General features: G+C 42.9%; 1 protein-coding gene across 1 annotated transcript in view; it reads left to right on the top strand.

Moving 5' to 3' along the window:
- The window catches only part of LOC143242008 (constitutive coactivator of PPAR-gamma-like protein 1), a 27,111-nt gene extending 9,816 nt beyond the window's left edge, over positions 1 to 17,295 (top strand). Inside the window, exons 3-4 of the mRNA XM_076485350.1 lie at positions 16,203 to 16,340; positions 17,174 to 17,295. Coding sequence (XP_076341465.1) covers positions 16,203 to 16,340; positions 17,174 to 17,295 — 260 coding nt within the window. The remainder of the gene's footprint in view (positions 1 to 16,202; positions 16,341 to 17,173) is intronic.
- Positions 17,296 to 18,603: the final 1,308 nt, after the last annotated feature.

Below are 18,603 nucleotides of genomic sequence, written 5' to 3' on the forward strand. Positions count from 1 at the left end.
ACACTTTGCAGGTGATGACAGAACAGTCTCTGTTAGTGTGAAGAGGGTTAGATGTACACTTTGTAGAGTGATGATGGAACAGTCTCTGTTAGTGTGAACAGGGATGAATAGTACACTTTGTAGGTGATGATGGAACAGTCTCTGTTCCCAGTGAGTGGGAGAGGGTGAATGTACCCTTTGTGTAGGTGATGATGGAAACAGTCTCTGTGCCAGGTGTGGAAGAGGATTGATATGTACACTTTGTAGGTGATGATGGAACAGTCTCTGTTAGTGTGGACAGGGTTGAATGTACACTTTGGCAGGTGATGACGGAACAGTCTCTCTTAGTGTGGAGAGGGTTGAATATGTACACTTTGTAGGTGATGATGGAACAGTCTCTGTTAGTGTGGAGAGAGGTTGAATGTACACTTTGTAGGTGATGACAGGAACAGTCTCTGTTGAGTGTGAGACAGGGATGAATGTACACTTTGTAGGTGATGATGGAACAGTCTCTGTTAGTGTGGACAGGGAATGAATAGCCCACTTGTAGCAGGTGATGATGGAACAGTCTCTGTTAGTGTAGACAGGGATGAGATGTACACTTTGTAGTGATGATGATGGAACAGTCTCTCTTAGTGTGGACGGGATGAATGTACACTTTGTAGAGTGATGATGGAACAGTCTCTGTTAGTGTGGACAGGGATGAATGTACCTTTGTAGGTGATGATGGAACAGTCTCTGTTAGTGTGGACAGTGATGAATGTACACTTTGCAGGTGATGATGGAACAGTCTCTGTTAGTGTAGACAGGGATGAATGTACACTTTGTAGGTGATGATGGAACAGTCTCTGTTGGTGTGGACAGGAGATGAATATGTACACTTTGTAGGTGATGATGGAACAGTCTCTGTTAGTGTGGACAGGGATGAATGTACACTTTGCAGGTGATGATGGAACAGTCTCTGTTAGTGTGGAAGGGGTTGAATGTACACTTTGTAGAGTGATGATGGAACAGTCTCTGTTAGTGTGGACAGGGGATGAATATGTACTTTGTAGGTGATGATGGAACAGTCTCTGTTAGTGTGGACGAGGGATGAATGTACACTTTGTAGGTGATGATGGAACAGTCTCTGTTAGTGTGAACAGGGATGAATGTACACTTTGTAGGTGATGATGGAACAGTCTCTATTAGTGTGGAGAAGGATGAATGTACACTTTGTAGGTGATGATGGAACAGTCTCTGTTAGTGTGGAGAGGGTTGAATGTACACACTTTGTAAGTGATGATGGAACAGTCTCTGTTAGTGTGTGGAGAGGGATGAATACACACTTTGTAGGTGATGATGGAACAGTCTCTGTTAGTGTGGACAGGGATGAATGTACACTTTGTAGGTGATGATGGAACAGTCTCTGTTAGGTGTGGGGAGGGTTGAATGTACACTTTGTAGGTGATGATGGAACAGTCTCTCTTAGTGTGGAGAGGGTTGAATGTACACTTTGTAGGTGATGATGGAACAGTCTCTGTTAGTGTGGAGAGGGTTGAATGTACACACTTTGTAGGTGATGATGGAACAGTCTCTGTTAGTGTAGACAGGAATAGAATGTACACACTTTGTAGGTGATGATGGAACAGTCTCTGTTAGTGTGGACAGGGATGAATGTACACTTTGTAGGTGATGATGGAACAGTCTCTGTTAGTGTGGAGGGGAAGAATGAATGTACACTTTGTAGGTGATGATGGAACAGTCTCTGTTAGTGTGGACAGGGATGAAGATACCCTTTGTAGGTGATGATGGAACAGTCTCTGTTAGTGTGGAAGAGGTTGAATGTACACTTTGTAGGTGATGATGGAACAGTCTCTGTTAGTGTGGAGGGGAAGGTTGAATGTACACTTTGTAGGTGATGATGGAACAGTCTCTCTGTTAGTGTGAACAGGGTATGAATGTACACTTTGTAGGTGATGATGGAACAGTCTCTGTTAGTGGAGGATGGAACAATGTACTCTCTTGGGCATGAATGAACACAGGATGAATGTACCCACTTTGTAGGTGATGATGGAACAGTCTCTCTTAGTGTGGACGAGGGATGAATGTTACACTTTGTAGAGTGATGATGGAACAGTCTCTGTTAGTGTGGACAGTGATGAATGTACTTTTTTGTAGGTGATGACGGAACAGTCTCTGTTAGTGTGGAGAGGGATGAATGTACACACTTTGTAGGTGATGATGGAACAGTCTCTGTTAGTGTGGAGAGGGTTGAATGTACACTTTGTAGGTGATGATGGAACAGTCTCTCTTAGTGTGGAGAGGGATGAATGTACACCTTTGTAGGTGATGATGGAACAGTCTCTGTTAGTGTGGACAGGGTTGAATGTACACTTTGTAGGTGATGATGGAACAGTCTCTGTTAGTGTGGACAGGAGAATGAATGTACCCTTTGTAGGTGATGATGGAACAGTCTCTGTTAGTGTGGAACGGGATGAATGTACACTTTGTAAGTGATGATGGAACAGTCTCTCTTAGTGTGACAGGATGAATGTACCCTTTGTAAGGTGATGATGGAACAGTCTCTGTTAGTGTGGAGAGAGATGAATGTACACTTTGTAGGTGATGATGGAACAGTCTCTGTTAGTGTGGACAGGATGAATGTACCACTTTGCAGGTGATGATGGAACAGTCTCTGTTAGTGTGAGGAGAGGATGAATGTACACTTTGTAGAGTGATGACAGGAAGTCTCTGTTAGTGAACAGGAGATGAATGTACACTTTGTAGGTGATGATGGAACAGTCTCTGTTAGTGTGAACAGGGATGAATACTTTGCAGTGGAAATGATAGAACAGTCTCTGTTAGTGTGGAGAAGGTTGAATGTACACTTTGTAGGTGATGATGGAACAGTCTCTGTTAGTGTGGACAGGAATGAATGTAGCCTTTGTAGGTGATGATGGAACAGTCTCTGTTAGTGTGAACAGGGATGAATGTACACTTTGTAGGTGATGATGGAACAGTCTCTGTTAGGTAGTAGACAGGGGATGAATGTACACTTTGTAGGTGATGATGGAACAGTCTCTGTTAGTGTGGAAGGGATGAATATAGTACACTTTTGTAGGTGATGATGGAACAGTCTCTGTTAGTGTGGAGAGGGATTGAATGTACACTTTGTAGGTGATGATGGAACAGTCTCTGTTAGTGTGGAGGAAGTGTTGAATGTACACTTTGTAGGTGATGATGGAACAGTCTCTCTTAGTGTGGAGAGATGAATGTACACTTTGTAGGTGATGATGGAACAGTCTCTGTTAGTGTGGAGAAGTGTTGAATGTACACTTTGTAGGTGATGATGGAACAGTCTCTGTTAGTGTGGAGAGGGTTGAATGTACACTTTGTAGGTGATGATGGAACAGTCTCTGTTAGTGTGGAGAGAGGGTTGAATGTACACCTTTGTAGGTGATGATGGAACAGTCTCTGTTAGTGTGGACAGGAATGAATGTACCCTTTGTAGGTGATGATGGAACAGTCTCTGTTGAGTGACAGACAGGGATGAATATGTACACTTTGTAGAGTGATGATGGAACAGTCTCTGTTAGTGTGGACAGGGATGAATGTACACTTTGCAGGTGATGATGGAACAGTCTCTCTTAGTGTGGACAGGGATGAATGTACACTTTGTAGGTGATGACGGAACAGTCTCTGTTAGTGTGGAGAGGGTTGAATGTACACTTTGTAGGTGATGATGGAACAGTCTCTGTTAGTGTGGAGAGGGTTGAATGTACACTTTGTAGGTGATGATGGAACAGTCTCTGTTAGTGTGGACAGGATGAGATGTACACTTTGTAGGTGATGATGGAACAGTCTCTGTTAGTGTGGACAGGGATGAATGTACACTTTGTAGGTGATGATGGAACAGTCTCTGTTAGTGTGGACAGGATGAATGTACACTTTGTAGGTGATGATGGAACAGTCTCTGTTAGTGTGGACAGGGATGAATGTACACTTTGTAGGTGATGATGGAACAGTCTCTGTTAGTGTGAGACGGGATGAATGTACACTTTGTAGGTGATGATGGAACAGTCTCATTAGTGTGGAGGGGATTGAATGTACACTTTGTAGGTGATGATGGAACAGTCTCTGTTAGTGTGGACAGGGATGAATGTACACTTTGTAGGTGATGATGGAACAGTCTCTGTTAGTGTGGACAGGGATGAATGTACACTTTGTAGGTGATGATGGAACAGTCTCTGTTAGTGTGGACAGGGATGAATGTACACTTTGTAGGTGATGATGGAACAGTCTCTGTTAGTGTGGACAGGGATGAATGTACACTTTGTAGGTGATGATGGAACAGTCTCTGTTAGTGTGGACAGGGATGAATGTACACTTTGTAGGTGATGATGGAACAGTCTCTGTTAGTGTGGAGAGTGTTGAATGTACACTTTGTGAGTGATGATGGAACAGTCTCTCTTAGTGTGGACAGGGATGATATGTACACTTTGTAGGTGATGATGGAACAGTCTCTGTTAGTGTGGAGAGTTGAATGTACACTTTGTAGGTGATGATGGAACAGTCTCTCTTAGTGTGGACAGGGGATGAATGTACACTTTGTAGGTGATGATGGAACAGTCTCTGTTAGTGTGGACAGGGATGATGTACACTTTGTAGGTGATGATGGAACAGTCTCTGTTAGTGTGGACAAGGATGAATGTACACTTTGTAGGTGATGATGGAACAGTCTCTGTTAGTGTGGACTGGGATGAATGTACACTTTGTAGGTGATGATGGAACAGTCTCTGTTAGTGTGGAAGGATGAATGTACACTTTGTAGGTGATGATGGAACAGTCTCTGTTGGAGTGGAGAGGGATGAATGTACACTTTGTAGGTGATGATGGAACAGTCTCTGTTAGTGTGGAAGGGTTGAATGTACACTTTGTAGGTGATGATGGAACAGTCTCTTTAGTGTGGAGAGGATGAATGTACACTTTGTAGGTGATGATGGAACAGTCTCTGTTAGTGTGGACGGGATGAATGTACACTTTGTAGGTGATGATGGAACAGTCTCTGTTAGTGTGGACAGGGATGAATGTACAGTAGGTGATGATGGAACAGTCTCTGTTAGTGTGGACAGGATGAATGTACACTTTTGGGTGATGATGGAACAGTCTCTGTTGAGTGTGGACAGGGATGAATGTACACTTTGTAGGTGATGATGGAACAGTCTCTGTTAGTGTGGACAGGGATGAATGTACACTTTGTAGGTGATGATGGAACAGTCTCTGTTAGTGTGGACAGGGATGAATGTACACTTTGTAGGTGATGATGGAACAGTCTCTGTTAGTGTGGACAGGGATGATAATACACTTTGTAGGTGATGATGGAACAGTCTCTGTTAGTGTGGAAGGACAGGGTTGAATGTACACTTTGTAGGTGATGATGGAACAGTCTCTGTTAGTGTGGAGAGTGTTGAATGTACACTTTGTAGGTGATGATGGAACAGTCTCTGTTAGTGTGGACAGGATGATAACACACTTTGTAGGTGATGATGGAACAGTCTCTGTTAGTGTGGAGAGGGATGAATGTACACTTTGTAGGTGATGATGGAACAGTCTCTCTTAGTGTGGACAGGGATATGATATGTACCCTTTGTAGGTGATGATGGAACAGTCTCTGTTAGAGTGTGGACAGGGATGAATGTACACTTTGCAGGTGATGATGGAACAGTCTCTGTTAGTGTGGAAAGGGTTGAATGTACACTTTGTTAGAGTGATGATGGAACAGTCTCTCTTTAGTGTGGAGAGGAGTTGAATGTACACTTTGCAGGTGATGATGGAACAGTCTCTGTTAGTGTGGACAGGGTTGAATGTACACTTTGTAGGTGATGATGGAACAGTCTCTGTTGAAGTGGAACAGGAATGATATGTACCCTTTTGGCAGGTGATGATGACAGAACAGTCTCTCTTGAGTGGAGACGAGGAATGAATGTACACTTTGTAGGTGATGATGGAACAGTCTCTGTTAGTGTGGACAGGATGAATGTACCCTTTGTAGGTGATGATGGAACAGTCTCTTGGTAGTGTGACACAGGATGAATGTACACTTTGTAGTGATGATGGAACAGTCTCTGTTAGTGTGAACAGGGATGAATGTACACTTTGTAGGTGATGATGGAACAGTCTCTGTTAGTGTGGAACAGTGATGAATGTACACTTTGTAGGTGATGATGGAACAGTCTCTGTTAGGTGTGGACAGGGATGAATGTACACTTTGTGGGTGATGATGGAACAGTCTCTGTTAGTGTGGAGAGGGTTGAATGTACACTTTGTAGGTGATGATGGAACAGTCTCTGTTGAGTGTGGAGACAGGATGAATGTACCTTTTGTAGGGTGATGATGGAACAGTCTCTGTTAGTGTGGACAGGGATGAATGTACACTTGTAGGTGATGATGGAACAGTCTCTGTTAGTGTGGACAGGGGATGAATGTACACTTTGTAGAGTGATGATGGAACAGTCACTGTTAGTGTGGACAGAGGATGAATGAATACACTTTGTAGGTGATGATGGAACAGTCTCTGTTAGTGTGGACAGGGTTGAATGTACACTTTGTAGGTGATGATGGAACAGTCTCTGTTAGTGTGGAGGAGGGTTGAATGTACACTTTGTAGGTGATGATGGAACAGTCTCTCTTAGTTGTGGAGAGGATGAATGTACACTTTGTAGGTGATGATGGAACAGTCTCTGTTAGTGTGGAGAGGTTGGGTGATGATGGAACAGTCTGTTAGTGTGGAGAGGGTTGAATGTACACTTTGTAGGTGATGATGGAACAGTCTCTGTTAGTGTGGACAGGATTGAATGTACACTTTGCAGGTGATGATGGAACAGTCTCTGTTAGTGTGGAGAGGGATTGAATGTACACTTTGTAGGTGATGATGGAACAGTCTCTGTTAGTGGAGACAGGGATGAATACACTTTGTAGGTGATGATGGAACAGTCTCTGTTAGTGTGGACAGGGATGAAGATGTACCCTTTGTAGGTGATGATGGAACAGTCTCTGTTAGTGTGGACAGGGAATAGATGTACACTTTGTGAGTGATGATGGAACAGTCTCTGTTAGTGTGGACAGGGATGAATGTACACTTTGTAGGTGATGATGGAACAGTCTCTGTTAGTGTGGACAGGGATGAATGTACACCTTGTAGAGTGATGATGGAACAGTCTCTGTTAGTGTGGACAGGGATGAATGTACACTTTGTAGGTGATGATGGAACAGTCTCTGTTAGTGTGGAGAGTGTTGAATGTACACTTTGTAGGTGATGATGGAACAGTCTCTGTTAGTGTGGACAGGGGGATGAATGTACCCTTTGTAGGTGATGATGGAACAGTCTCTGTTAGTGTGGACAGGGATGAATGTACACTTTGTAGGTGATGATGGAACAGTCTCTGTTAGTGTGGACAGGGATGAATGTACACTTTGTAGGTGATGATGGAACAGTCTCTGTTAGTGTGGACAGGGGATGAATGTACACTTTGTAGGTGATGATGGAACAGTCTCTGTTAGATAATGGAGAGGGATTGAATATGTACACTTTGTAGGTGATGATGGAACAGTCTCTGTTAGGTGTGGAGAGGATGAATGTACACTTTGGCAGGTGATGATGGAACAGTCTCTGTTAGTGTGGACAGGGTTGAATGTACACTTTGTAGGTGATGATGGAACAGTCTCTGTTAGTGTGGAGAGGGATGAATATACACTTTGTAGGTGATGATGGAACAGTCTCTGTTAGTGTGGAGGAGTGTTGAATGTACACTTTGTAGGTGATGATGGAACAGTCTCTGTTAGTGTGGACAGGGTTGAATGTACACTTTGTAGGTGATGATGGAACAGTCTCTGTTAGGTGTGGACGAGGGATGAATGTACACTTTGTAGGTGATGATGGAACAGTCTCTGTTAGTGTGGACAGGAGATGAATGTACCCTTTGTAGGTGATGATGGAACAGTCTCTCTTAGTGTGTGGACAGGGATGAATGTACACTTTGTAGGTGATGATGGAACAGTCTCTGTTGGTGTGGACAGGGATGAATGTACACTTTGTAGGTGATGATGGAACAGTCTCTTGGTGGGTGAGGAGAGGGATGAATGTACACTTTGGAGGTGATGATGGAACAGTCTCTGTTAGTGTGGACAGAGGATGAATGTACACTTTGTAGGGTGATGATGGAACAGTCTCTGTTAGTGTGGACAGGGATGAATGTACACTTTGTAGGTGATGATGGAACAGTCTCTGTTAGTGTGGAGAGAGGATGAATGTACCCTTTGTAGGTGATGATGGAACAGTCTCTGTTAGTGTGGAGAGGGTGGAATGTACACTTTGTAGGTGATGATGGAACAGTCTCTGTTAGTGTGGACAGGGATGGGCATACCTTTTGGCAGGTGATGATGGAACAGTCTCTGTTAGTGTGGAGAGGGATGAATGTACACTTTGTAGGTGATGATGGAACAGTCTCTGTTAGTGTGGACAGGGTTGAATGTACACTTTGTAGGTGATGATGGAACAGTCTCTGTTAGTGTGGAGAGGGTTGAATGTACACTTTGTAGGTGATGATGGAACAGTCTCTGTTAGTGTGTGGAAGAGACGAATAGATACCCTTTGTAGGTGATGATGGAACAGTCTCTGTTAGTGTGGACAGGGATGAATGTACACTTTGTAGGTGATGATGGAACAGTCTCTGTTAGTGTGGACAGGGATGAATGTACACCTTGTGGTGGTGATGATGGAACAGTCTCTGTTTGTGTGGACAGGGATGAATGTACACTTTGTAGGTGATGATGGAACAGTCTCTGTTAGTGTGGAGAGGATAATGTACACTTTGTAGGTGATGATGGAACAGTCTCTGTTAGTGTGGACAGGGATGAATGTACACTTTGTAGTGATGATGGAACAGTCTCTGTTAGGTGTGGACAGGGATGAATGTACACACTTTGTAGGTGATGATGGAACAGTCTCTGTTAGTGTGGACAGGGATGAATGTACACTTTGTAGGTGATGATGGAACAGTCTCTGTTAGTGTGGAAAGGGATGAATGTACACTTTGTAGGTGATGATGGAACAGTCTCTGTTAGTGTGGAGAGGGTTGAATGTACACCTTGTAGGTGAGTGGTGATGGAACAGTCTCTGTTAGTGTGGACAGGAATGAATGTACACTTTGTAGGTGATGATGGAACAGTCTCTGTTAGAAGTGGACAGGGATGAATGTACACTTGTAGGTGATGATGGAACAGTCTCTGTTAGTGTGGACAGGGATGAATGTACACTTTGTAGGTGATGATGGAACAGTCTCTGTTAGTAGTGGAGAGGGAATGAATGTACACTTTGTAGGTGATGATGGAACAGTCTCTGTTGAGTGGAGAGGGTTGAATGTACACTTTGTAGGTGATGATGGAACAGTCTCTCTTAGTGTGGAGAGGATGCAAAATACACTTTGTAGGTGATGATGGAACAGTCTCTGTTAGTGTGGAGAGGGTTGAATGTACACTTTGTAGGTGATGATGGAACAGTCTCTGTTAAAGTGACGAGAGGTGAATGTACACTTTGTAGGTGATGACAGGAACAGTCTCTCTTAGTGTGGACGAGGATGAATGTACCTTTTGTAGGTGATGATGGAACAGTCTCTCTTAGTGTGGAGGATGAATGCTTTGTAGGTGATGATGGAACAGTCTCTGTTAGTGTGGAGGGATGAATGTACACTTTGTAGGTGATGATGGAACAGTCTGTTAGTGTGGAGAGGGATGAATTACACTTTGTAGGTGATGTGGAACAGTCTCTGTTAGTGTGGAGGAAGGTTGAATGTACACTTTGGCAGGTGATGATGGAACAGTCTCTCTTTAGTGTGGAGAGGGATGAATGTACACTTTGTAGGTGATGATGGAACAGTCTCTGTTAGTGTGGACAGGGATGAATGTACACTTTTGCAGGTGATGATGGAACAGTCTCTGTTAGTGTGGACAGGGATGAATGTACACCTTGTAGGTGATGATGGAACAGTCTCTGTTAGTGTGGAGAGGGTTGAATGTACACTTTGGTAGGTGATGATGGAACAGTCTCTGTTAGTGTGGACAGGGATGAATGTACACTTTGTAGGTGATGATGGAACAGTCTCTAGTGTGGACAGGGATGAATGTACCCTTTGTAGGTGATGATGGAACAGTCTCTGCTTGGTGTGGACAGGGATGAATGTACACTTTGTAGGTGATGATGGAACAGTCTCTGTTAGTGTGGACAGAGATGAATGTACCCTTGCTACAGGTGATGATGGAACAGTCTCTGTTAGTGTGGACAGGGATGAATGTACACTTTGTAGGTGATGATGGAACAGTCTCTGTTAGTGTGGAAAGGGAATGAATGTACACACTTTGTAGATGATGAACAGTCTCTGTTAGTGTGGACAGGGATGATGTAAACTTTGTAGGTGATGATGGAACAGTCTCTGTTAGTGTGGACAGAGGGATGAATGTACACTTTGTAGGTGATGATGGAACAGTCTGTTAGTGTGGAGAGGGATGAATGTACACTTTGTAGGTGATGATGGAACAGTCTCTGTTAGTGTGGACAGAGGATGAATGTACACCTTGTAGGTGATGAGATGGAACATGTCTCCTGTTAGAGTGAAGCAGGAGTTGAATGTACCCTTTGTAGGTGATGATGGAACAGTCTCTGTTAGGTGTGGAGAGGGATGAATGTACACTTTGTAGGTGATGATGGAACAGTCTCTGTTAGTGTGGACAGGGATGAGATGTACACACTTTGTAGGTGATGATGGAACAGTCTCTGTTAGTGTGGACAGGGTTGAATGTACACTTTGTAGGTGATGATGGAACAGTCTGTTAGTGTGGAGAAGTGATGAATGTACCCTTTGTAGGTGATGATGGAACAGTCTCTCTTAGTGTAGAGAGGATGAATGTACACTTTGTGCAGGTGATGATGGGAACAGTCTCTCTGTTAGTGTACAGGGATAGATGTACACTTTGTAGGTGATGATGGAACAGTCTCTGTTAGTGTGGACAGGGGATGAATGTACACCTTGTAGGTGATGATGGAACAGTCTCTGTTAGTGTGGACAGGGATGAATGTACACCTTGTAGGTGATGATGGAACAGTCTCTGTTAGTGCGTGGGACAGGGATGAATGTACACTTTGTAGGTGATGATGGAACAGTCTCTTTAGTGTGGACAGGGATGAATGTACACTTTTGTAGGTGATGATGGAACAGTCTCTGTTAGTGAGAAAGGGTTGAATGTACACTTTGTAGGTGATGATGGAACAGTCTCTGTTAGTGTGGAAGGGTTGAATGTACACTTGTAGGTGATGATGGAACACTTAGTGTGTGGACAGGGATGAATGTACCACCTTGTAGGTGATGATGGAACAGTCTCTCTTGGAGTGTGGACAGGGATGAATGTACACTTTGTAGGTGATGATGGAACAGTCTCTGTTAGTGTGGACAGGGATGAATGTACACTTTGTAGGTGATGATGGAACAGTCTCTGTTAGTGTGGACAGGGGATGAATGTACACTTTGTAGGTGATGATGGAACAGTCTCTGTTAGAGTGTGGACAGGGGATGAATGTAACCACTTTGTAGGTGATGATGGAACAGTCTCTGTTAGTGTGGACAGGGATGAATGTACACTTTGTAGGTGATGATGGAACAGTCTGTTAGTGTGGAGAGGGATGAATGTACACTTTGTAGGTGATGAGAGGAACAGTCTCTGTTAGTGTGGAGACAGGGATGAATGTACACACTTTGTAGGTGATGATGGAACAGTCTCTGTTAGTGTGGAGAGGGTTGAATGTACACTTTGTAGGTGATGATGGAACAGTCTCTGTTAGTGTGAATAGAGGGATGAATGTACACACTTTGTAGGTGATGATGGAACAGTCTCTGTTAGTGTGGACAGGGATGAATGTACACACTTGTAGGTGATGATGGAACAGTCTCTGTTGTAGTGTGGACAGGGATGAATGTACCTTGTAGGTGATGATGGAACAGTCTCTGTTAGTGTGGACGAGGGGTTGAATGTACACTTTGTAGGTGATGATGGAACAGTCTCTGTTAGTGTGGACAGGATAGATATGTACACTTTGTAGGTGATGATGGAACAGTCTCTGTTAGTGTGGACAGGGATGAATGTACACTTTGTAGGTGATGATGGAACAGTCTCTGTTAGTGTGGACAGGGATGAATGTACACTTTGTAGGTGATGATGGAACAGTCTCTGTTAGTGTGGACAGGGGATGAATGTACACTTTGTAGGTGATGATGGAACAGTCTCTGTTAGTGTGAACAGGGATGAATGTACCCTTTGTAGGTGATGATGGAACAGTCTCTGTTAGTGTGGACGGGGGATGAATGTACCCTTTGTAGGTGATGATGGAACAGTCTCTCTTAGTGTGTGGAGAGGGGTTGAATGTACACTTTGTAGGTGATGATGGAACAGTCTCTGTTAGTGTGGAGAGGGATGAATGTACACTTTGTAGGTGATGATGGAACAGTCTCTGTTAGTGTGGAGAGTGTTGAATGTACACTTTGTAGGTGATGACGGAACAGTCTCTCTAAATGTGGAGAGGGATGAATATACACTTTGTAGGTGATGATGGAACAGTCTCTGTTAGTGTGGAGAGAGTTGAATGTACACTTTGTAGGTGATGATGGAACAGTCTCTGTTAGTGTGGACAGGAGTGAATGTACCTTTTACAGGTGATGATGGAACAGTCTCTGTTAGATGTGGACGAGGGGATGAATGTACCCTTTGTAGGTGATGATGGAACTCTCTCTGAACAGTGACGGACGAAGGGATGAATGTATGTACACTTTGTAGGTGATGATGGAACAGTCTCTCTTGAGTGTGGACAGGGATGAATGTAACCTTTGTAGGTGATGATGGAACAGTCTCTCTTAGGTGTGGAGAAGAGTTGAATGTACACTTTGTGGCAGTGATGGAACAGTCTCTCTATTGTGTGGACAGGGATGAATGTACACTTTGTAGGTGATGATGGAACAGTCTCTGTTAGTGTGGACGGGGATGAATGTACACTTTGTAGGTGATGATGGAACAGTCTCTGTTAGTGTGGACAGGGATGAATGTACACTTTGTAGGTGATGATGGAACAGTCTCTGTTAGTGTGGAGAGAGTTGAATGTACACTTTGTAGAGTGATGATGGAACAGTCTCTGTTAGTGTGGACAGGATGAATGTACACTTTGTAGGTGATGATGGAACAGTCTCTGTTAGTGTGGACAGGGATGAATGTACACCTTGTAGGTGATGATGGAACAGTCTCTTGTTAGTGTGGACAGGGATGAATGTACACTTTGTAGGTGATGATGGAACAGTCTCTGTTAGTGTGGAGAGGGTTGAATGTACACTTTGTAGATGACAGAACAGTCCTCTGTTAGTGTGGACAGGGTTGAATGTACACTTTGCAGGTGATGATGGAACAGTCTCTCTGTTGTGTAGAAGGGATTGAATGTTACACTTTGGCAGAGTGATGATGGAACAGTCTCTGTTGAAGTGTGGACAGGGATGAATGTACCCTTTGTAGGTGATGATGGAACAGTCTCTGTTAGTGTGGACAGGGATGAATGTACACACTTGTAGGTGATGATGGAACAGTCTCTGTTAGTGTGTGGACAGGGATGAATATACACTTTGTAGGTGATGATGGAACAGTCTCTGTTAGTGTGGACAGGGATGAATGTACACTTTGTAGGTGATGATGGAACAGTCTCTGTTAGTGTGGACAGGGATGAATGTACCCTTTGTAGGTGATGATGGAACAGTCTCTGTTAGTGTGGACAGGGATGAATGTACACTTTGCAGGTGATGATGGAACAGTCTCTGTTAGTGTGGAGAGGGATGAATGTACACTTTGTAGGTGATGATGGAACAGTCTCTGTTAGTGTGGAGAGGGTTGAATGTACACTTTGTAGGTGATGATGGAACAGTCTCTGTTAGTGTGGACAGGGATGAATGTACCCTTTGTAGGTGATGACGGAACAGTCTCTCTTAGTGTGGAGAGGGATGAATGTACACTTTGTAGGTGATGATGGAACAGTCTCTGTTAGTGTGGAGAGTGTTGAATGTACACTTTGTAGGTGATGACGGAACAGTCTCTCTTAGTGTGGAGAGGGATGAATGTACCCTTTGTAGGTGATGCAGAATGCAGTCTCTGTTGAGTGTGGAGAGAGGGTTGAATGTACACTTTGTAGGTGATGATGGAACAGTCTCTGTTAAAGTGGACAGGAATGAATGTACCCTTTGTAGGTGATGATGGAACAGTCTCTGTTAGTGTGGACAGGGATGAATGTACACATTGTAGGTGATGATGAAACAGTCTCTGTTAGTGTGGACAGGGATGAATGTACACTTTGTAGGTGATGATGGAACAGTCTCTGTTAGTGTGGACAGGGATGAATGCAGTTAACCTTTGTAGGTGATGATGGAACAGTCTCTGTTAGTGTGGAGAGGGAGAATGAATGTACACTTTGTAGGTGATGATGGAACAGTCTCTGTTAGTGTGGAGAGTGTTGAATGTACACCTTGTAGGTGATGATGGAACAGTCTCTGTTAGTGTGGACAGGGATGAATGTACCCTTTGTAGGTGATGATGGAACAGTCTCTCTTAGTGTGGACAGGGATGAATGTACCCTTTGTAGGTGATGATGGAACAGTCTCTCTTAGTGTGGACAGGGATGAATGTACACTTTGTAGGTGATGATGGAACAGTCTCTGTTAGTGTGGACAGGGATGAATGTACACTTTGTAGGTGATGATGGAACAGTCTCTGTTAGTGTGGACAGGGATGAATGTACACTTTGTAGGTGATGATGGAACAGTCTCTGTTAGTGTGGACAGGGATGAATGTACCCTTTGTAGGTGATGATGGAACAGTCTCTGTTAGAGTGGACAGGGATGAATGTACCCTTTGTAGGTGATGATGGAACAGTCTCTCTTAGTGTGGACAGGGATGAATGTACACTTTGTAGGTGATGATGGAACAGTCTCTGTTAGTGTGGAGAGAGTTGAATGTACACTTTGTAGGTGATGATGGAACAGTCTCTGTTAGTAAGTGGAGAGTGTTGAATGTACACTTTGTAGGTGATGATGGAACAGTCTCTCTGTTAGTGTGAGACAGGGATGAATGTACACTTTGTAGGTGATGATGGAACAGTCTCTGTTAGTGTGAGAAAGGATGAATGCACACTTTGTAGGTGATGATGGAACAGTCTCTGTTAGTGTGGACAGAGATGAATGTACCCTTTGTAGGTGATGATGGAACAGTCTCTGTTAGTGTGGACAGGGATGAATGTACACTTTGTAGGTGATGATGGAACAGTCTCTGTTAGTGTGGAGAGGGTTGAATGTACACTTTGTAGGTGATGACGGAACAGTCTCTGTTAGTGTGGACAGGGATGAATGTACACTTTGTAGGTGATGATGGAACAGTCTCTGTTAGTGTGGACAGGGATGAATGTACCCTTTGTAGGTGATGATGGAACAGTCTCTGTTAGTGTGGACAGGGATGAATGTACACTTTGTAGGTGATGATTAAACAGTCTCTGTTAGTGTAGACAGAGATGAATGTACACTTTGTAGGTGATGATGGAACAGTCTCTGTTAGTGTGGACAGGGATGAATGTACCCTTTGTAGGTGATGATGGAACAGTCTCTGTTAGTGTGGACAGGGATGAATGTACCCTTTGTAGGTGATGATGGAACAGTCACTGTTAGTGTGGAGAGGGTTGAATGTAATTCATTATGATGGAGCAGCATCTGGTGAGTGTAAGAGAGGATGTTGAATGTACAATTTGTAGTTGATGATGGAACAGTCTCTGTTAGTTTAGGTAAGGATTGCTTGACTGTAGATGATGATGATGGACAGCATCCGTTAGTGTGGAAGGGAGATGATGAATATTGACTTTGTAGATAATGATGGAGCAGTCTTTGTTAGTGTGGAGATGGTTGAATGTCGACGTTTTAGATAATGATGGAACAGTGTCTGTCAGTGTGTAAAGGGTTATATGCAGGATTTTTAGATGATCATGGGAATCGAATGTTGACCCTTGTAGATGAAATAGATGAAGGATTTGGGGAAGCAGATTTTGTTTTACTGTAGAGTGAAACGAATGTTATTGGCTTTGTAGATGGTAATAAGGATTTGGGTACTTGAATTTCTGTTAGTGTGGAGAAAGGGATCGAATGTTGAATTTGTAGATGGTGATGGACAATTTAGAGGAAGCAGATTTCTGTTAGTGTGGAGAAAGGGATCGAATGCTGACTTTGTAGATAGTGATAAAGAATTTAGGGGTAGCAGTTTCTGTTAGTGTGAAGAAAGGGATCGAATACTGACTTTGTAGATGGTGATGAACAATTTGAGGTACTCAGTTTCTGTTAGTGTGGAGAAGAGGATCAGAGTGTTGACCTTGTAGATGATGATGAACAATTTAAGAGGTGATAGTTTCATTAGTGTGGAGAAAGGGATCAGATGTTGACCTTAAGTGGAAATGGTGATGAAGTAATGAGGTAGCAGTTTCTGTTAGTGTGGAAAAGGATCGAATGCTGACTTTATAGATGGTGACGAAAGGATTTGGTGTAGCAGTTTCTGTTAGTAAAAGTGGAGAAGGGATCGAATGTTGACCTTGTAGATGGTGATGACAGATTTGAGGTAGCAGTTTCTATTAGTGTGGAAAAGGATCAATTTTGACCCTTTAGATAGTGATGAACAATTTAGGAGGTAACAGTTTCTGTTAGTGTGAAGAAAAGGGATCAAATATTGTCCCTTGTAGATGATGATGAAGGATTTGAGAGTATCAGATTTCTATTGTTATGAGTGAAGAAGAAGGATCGAATGTTGACTTTGTAGATGGTGATGAAGGATTTGAGAGTAGCAGTTTCTGTTAGTGTGGAGAAAGGATCAGAATATTTGACACTTGTAGATGGTGATGAAGGAATTTAAGTAGCAGTTTCTGTTGGTGTGGAGAAGGGATCGAATGTTGACCTTGTAGATGTATGATGAAGGATTTGAGGTATCCAGTTTCTGTTGGAAGTGAAAAGAAGAAGGATCGAATGTTGACTTTGTAGATGGTTATGAAGGGATTTGAGGTAAGCAGTTTCTGTTTGTGTGGAGAAGGGATCGAATGTTTACTTTGTAGATGGTGATGAAGGAGTTGAGGTAGCAGTTTCTGTTAGTGTGGAGAAGGGATCGAATGTTGACCTTGTAGATGGTGATGAAGGATTTGGGGTAGCAGTTTCTGTTAGTGTGAAGAATCTGTAACCAGTGTACCAGTGGTTTTATTTTCTTATTTGATACACATCTGTAAACAGTGTACCAGTGGTTTTATTTCTGTTGTTTGATACACATCTGTAAACAGTGTACCAGTGGTCCTATTCCTTCTGTTGTTTGATACATCTGTAAACAGTGCACCAGTGGTTTTATTTCTGTTGTTTGATACACATCTGTAAACAGTGTACCAGTGGTTTTATTTCTGTTTGATACACATCTGTAAACAGTGTACCAGTGGTTTTATTTCTGCTGTTTGATACACATCTGTAAACAGTGTACCAGTGGTTTTATTTCTGTTTGATACACATCTGTAAACAGTGTACCAGTGGTTTTATTTCTGTTGTTTGATACACATCTGTAAACAGTGTACCAGAGGTTTTATTTCTGTTGTTTGATACGTTTATGACTGTTCTTATTTTCGCTGTTTTACTTGTTGTTGCTTGTGTGACGAACTCGTCTTCTTTTAATATTAGCCCGATGGTTTTTTGTTTTTAATTTGCGCAAAGCTACTCAAGGGCTATCTGCGTTAACCGTCCCTAATTTAGCAGTGTAAGACTAAAGTGAGAGGCAGCTAGTCATCACCACCCTGCTGCCAATTCTTGGGCTGCTCTTTTAACAATGAATAGTGGGATTGACCATCCCATTATAACACCCCCATGGCTGAAAGGGCGAGCATGTTTGGTGCGATGGGGATTCGAAACCGTGATCCTCAGATTACGAGCCAAAAGCCTTAATTCACCTGGCGATGCTGGGCCTAGCCCGATGGATTTCTGGTATAAGTTACCAGAAGCTGGAATCTAGGTTGCGTGTTTAGCTGAGTATTGTTTCTTTGATTTTGTCAGTGATCGCATTAGTTATAGCGTTAGTTTAAGTGTTATTGTTGGTGTGGTAGGAGAATAAAAGGCGATTTAGGGGTAGTCTTTTGGTGACATTACAGTCAAGTGTTTTCCCAATGGGACTGTGTATAATTATAGACTAGTTGTTGGGGTCTGCTGCCAATAAAATATACCATATAATAATGGTACAAGCACTTTATGAAGATATTCTTGACAAGCAATTCTTTCATCGGACGTGCATTCAAGAACTGTAATTACATGATCCACTTCATCATGTAATTGTGTCATTAATGCCATTAGCATGAGGGTCCAATAGTCCTGACATGGAATAATGTTGCACTTGGTCATTCTCAAGTGTTTGGTTCCTCTCCTCACTACAAAGTGTGCTTCTAATTTCGTGAGAGTAAACAGTCATACAGTAGTTGTTGAGAAACAAGCCTCAAGTTGTTGATACTATGACAAA

Source organism: Tachypleus tridentatus, unplaced genomic scaffold, assembly GCF_004210375.1.
Source record: "Tachypleus tridentatus isolate NWPU-2018 unplaced genomic scaffold, ASM421037v1 Hic_cluster_1, whole genome shotgun sequence".
NCBI lineage: Eukaryota > Metazoa > Arthropoda > Merostomata > Xiphosura > Limulidae > Tachypleus > Tachypleus tridentatus.